This window comes from Gavialis gangeticus, unplaced genomic scaffold (assembly GCF_001723915.1).
Source record: "Gavialis gangeticus isolate Ggan-Ray unplaced genomic scaffold, GavGan_comp1, whole genome shotgun sequence".
Classification (NCBI taxonomy): Eukaryota; Metazoa; Chordata; order Crocodylia; family Gavialidae; genus Gavialis; species Gavialis gangeticus.
The window spans coordinates 15,199,027-15,203,758 of NW_017728992.1; the positions used below are offsets into that span (position 1 = coordinate 15,199,027).

The 4,732-nt window shown below is 41.6% G+C and overlaps 1 protein-coding gene across 1 annotated transcript in view; it reads right to left on the reverse strand.

Annotated features, from left to right (window-relative positions):
- The window catches only part of SEMA5A (semaphorin 5A), a 510,735-nt gene that overhangs the window by 199,221 nt on the left and 306,782 nt on the right, over positions 1 to 4,732 (reverse strand). The window contains exon 10 of the mRNA XM_019521077.1: positions 1,773 to 1,980. Within this exon, the coding sequence (XP_019376622.1) occupies positions 1,773 to 1,980 (208 nt within the window). The remainder of the gene's footprint in view (positions 1 to 1,772; positions 1,981 to 4,732) is intronic.

Here is a 4,732-nt window from a genome sequence, read left to right on the forward strand (position 1 = left end):
GGGGGGGGGGGGCGTGTTGCAGGGTCCAGTCCTGCAGCTGTGCCCTGAGAACCACACCATCAGAGGCAAGACAAGCAGTGGAATGCTCTATTTCTGAATAATGGCAAGGCTTGGATGAGAAATAGGTACCTATGTGTTTAATATTATCAGGATGTAGGCAGTTCTGAGAATGCCCTGAAATAGGCCTTGAGGTACTTATTAAATTTTGCTGCCAAAATCGGCAGCGTTAAGGGAATTTAGATGCCTCCAGGGTTATATGACAGATAAAGAGGGCCTCTAAAGATCTACATTTTGTCTCCAGTGTCTACAGTAAGAGCTGGGTGGCACTGAAGTGCCTAATTCCTTTTGTGGATTCAGCCTTGAATGGTTTTGAACTGGGTCACAAAAATCACAGGACCCCACAATACTAAGTTGTGCATGATCACCTACTTTTGGTCCCTGAGAGAATGCAGGGGACTAGTTACTACATTGTGCTACTTTTCTCACTGTCTGAAATAAACAGGGATCTTGAAGAATGTATTTCCGAGTTTCTTTGCAAGGGGGACAGGCATGCTGGTGGTCCAGGAGACAGGTGAGCAACAAAAAGATGAGACTGTGCTAATGGGCATTTACCTTTCCTGTCTATGTATCCATCTTTCATTCAAAATAGAGTTGCTTATGATGGTTATGATAGCATTAAGACCCTAGTCTTAGCTAGCTAAATCAAACATCTTTGAACCTGGTTTTACATCCTTGCTTTAAGTACTAGATCCCCCATTTTTGTAAAATTACATAAGTCAACTGAAGGAAATATAGTTGTGCTGATTTACAGCAAGGAAAGATATATGGCCAATATTGTCAAAATGTGGCAAAGTATGAGCCTATTAACAATAAATGTGCAGCAGCACAGAAACTGCTTGGAGTGAAACACAGGAAGAATTATGTGCTGAACTCTGAATGTGTTTGCTGTCATAAGACAGCCTCAATGTGACAACTTTTACAAACCAAAGTCCTTTTAGTTACCGACATAATGCTCAGGTGTTCAGTCATTTCTGAACAGGCATATCTAATTTTATTTTGGTTTCCTGATCAACATCATACCCAAACAGCCATCTCTCCAACTAGTTTTTCCTCAACTCCCATCAAATTTCCTTTTCTGAAGTCCCAGAGACATTCCATTTACTGCACTGCAGCAGTTTAAAAAAGAGAAAAATACCCACTGTTATATTAAAGTTGGCCTGGAGTGTGATGAGGTAATCACACAAAGTCTAATCCTGACCAAACCAGCACATGAATGTGAATGTTCAAGGCATTTACTAAATACAATTTTTTTTAGAATATACTGTGGGGTAAAAATGGGAGACGTCTCACTTCTTCTCAGACAGATAATGCATTTAAAAGCGATGGATTATTGTATTCAAATACATACACTTGGCTTTAGCTCCAGGGTAGTCATCCTTCTTACTCTTCTAATATCAATATCTATGCTACAAAATACTAGACACTTTGTTTCAATACCAATAGTTGCTTATTGATTCATTCGTATAGTTCAAATTCTATATGCTGACATTTAAATATTGTTATCATGCCTTGGGAGGTTTTTCTAATGGAAACACATTATCTACTGGAAAATGGTCCTGTAGATTCTTCTTTTAAGTAGTATAAATAAGAGTTTTATGTCCACTTATTAGGCTGCAGTTAATTTGGATGCCTATAACTATCACTTTTCCTTTTATGAAACCTTTCATTATGCACCTTCCCCCAAGCAGACAAAGCCCATTTATCCTTCGTACCTGTGTGTTTTATAAAACGGGCACCTCTTCAGGGGTATCTTTACCACATGTCCCTGAAGGCCCACAAACAGAACACTCTGGCTATGCAGAATCTGCAGGCTCCTGATGGATTCCCTCTGCCTCTTCGGGAAGAGCTCAATTTCCTCAAGCAAGCAGCTGGTTGAAGTCTGATTCATTGGGGCGAGAACTTTCTTAATTGTGCCATAGTCTGTAAAGGCAAAGAGGGAGATTTACTTATTGGCACTCATGCAGGCAATACTCCCAATTCAATAACCTTCAATAATCACCCTGTTGTAAGAGGCCTTATAATCTGTAGCGTTCAAGTGTGGTTTCCTGTTAGGGTACAAGGCTTACTATATGAACAAATGAAAAATGAATAATAGCTTCAATTGTTTTATAAACACAAACAGCTTACAGACATAAGACAAACGTTTGAATAGTGGACACTTGGAAGATGGGCAATCACAGCTCATCTATTGTGAACAGACATCAAAAAATGCATCTCTCAAAATGTACAGGCATTCCCACGATTTCTAATTCATGAGATTAAGGTACAGTTAACACCATTTAAGAAATCTATACATTTAATGAAGTCTATTGCTGCCTCTGTTTTACAACTAAAGTGTATGAACAAATAGGGCACTTCATGTTACAGAAGGCAATATTACTTTCTTAAAATACAATGGACAAGGGTGAGGGTGTATGGGGAGGGCTGGGTGTGTTTGTTCAGTATTGGTATAACAAAACAATAACAATCCATTGCTTCACCCACATCTAATCATGACACATGGAAAGTGATCACCTTTCTTCTAGGGCTGAGAAATACACTGTTTCAACTTTTCATTTTGCCGTGTTTTGGTCAATTCAAAGCAAGGAGTGTTAATCACATTCAACCAATGTCAATCGCAGTTGTTGATGACATTCTTGAATGGCCTCTCAGGGTATGTCCAGATGTGCATGGATGTTTGGTTCCCCAGGGACAAGAAGCAGTGGCGCACCTTGTGCTGCCGCTACTTGTCCCCAGGGAACGCTCATGCGCTTTGGCATGAGGCAAGTTGCCTTGGGTGGGTAGGGGAGGCTGGAGACAGCACTGGGCTGGCCCCAGAAGCCTTATCTGGGGTCCTGGGGGCTTCCCAAGGCTGCAGCCATGGCGATTCTGCCACACAGAGCCTGGCTGGCAGCGGAGCAGGGCTCCAGGCAGCCTGGCTCCACTTTTCAGCAGCACGTGCTGGCCAAGCATGCGTTGCTCCAGGGGTTTTATTCTGCAGTTTTTGTTTTTAACTCTTGTTTAGCCAGGGGTCAAAAAGCACCACAAAAAAACCCCCAGTGCAGCGCACACACAGGCAGTGTGCTCTTACATTACGGAGAACTCCTGACTGCAGTATGCGGCAAACTGACCAAACTCACAGTTGCATTGATGTGTACGTGTGTTTATGTGTGTAAAGTGAAGCAGGACTTAGCCCACAAGGCTTGCAAATCGTTATGTACATGTATATTTGTTATTCATGCAAGTAATCCATGATGAACAAGCAACCTGTGGGAGTGAGGACTGCTCATAAGACAAAGATCCACATGGTCAAACTCACAAGCATTGACTATATTTTGCTTAGGTTCATATTACAGTTGCATTTTAGAGATAATTAAATCACATCATGTCATACTCCATTTTTCAGTTATGTTCCATGGCCTGGGTAATAAATTTAGGAATGAATATTACTGATAATCCATTTAAAATAGTTTCATTTCTAGAAAACCATTGCTACTACCTTCTTCTTTCTTTCCCATATGTGTATGTGATTCTCCTAGAATTCCTGTCTCTTCCACAGTTTCACTCCCAACCCCTTTCCCATTCTGCCTGTTAAAATGATCAGTGATTAGAGATTTAATACTCAGGTGTTATAAATGGTACTTCATGCTCATGATACTCCAGGGAGGAGCGGATAGGGTGCATCTCAGTCATTTTTTTATGGAGCCTGAAGGTTCAGGAAGAAAACATAGAATCATCTCATGTTTGGCTCACCTTTAGAAACTTTTGTTCACAGCTCTGAAAAATACGCAATTTCTTGTTTCTTTTAAATGAAAACAGATTCTGGAAAATCTGATTTTTTCCTATAAGCAACATTAATACATGAAGAACCACATCCTATTTCACCTTAACCATCTAAATGACAATTTTTTCAGCTGGCAAAAGTGGCATTATTGGCACTTACAAATAGTTTGCAATTCTATTACCCATGCAATATAGACACATAAGCGTCCATGTATGCCAGGTGCGTGTAAGTCCTAAAACTCTACCTGGCAAAAAGCCATGATTAGTGGGTATTACAAACTGAAGGAGAAAAAGGGTTGTGTGAAGCTTCAGTAGATGATTTGATGCAGAGGAATTTTGGCCCGATTCAGGGACTGAATCTCCAAAGCCAAATCGAATCGGGAGACCAAGTAAAAGTTTCAAATTGATTTGAAGCATCTGAATCAATTCGGAAAAGCTTCAAAAAGGATTCGGCCGCTTCAGAGATTAGGCCATAGACTAAACAGGTGGCTGACATAGCTGCCTCCAGTTGGTAAGTTTGTTGAGCCTAGGGGAGGGGGAAGGGAAAGGATATGGGGGAGGGAGGAATTGGGACTGGGACAAGCTGCTGAGCCGGGGCAGGGGGTTGCATTACTCGGCAAGGGGGGGGCAGGGGAGGGGGCAGGATGCAGGCACGGCAGTGCTGGAAGCCATGGGAGTACCTGCAGCCACCTGGACATGCCTGCCTTTCCCCGGCTGATTCAAATCACCAAATCTCTCCAAATTTGCCAAATCTTCTGAAGCCAATTTGGCTGAATCGATTTAGGACAGTGATCTGAATCTCCAAAGTGAATCACTGTAATCCGAATCAAATACTTCCCTATTCACACAGGCCTAAGAAGAAGCTTCCTCCCTGTTTTAAATCCAACAGCTGAATACTTAGAGAGTTGCA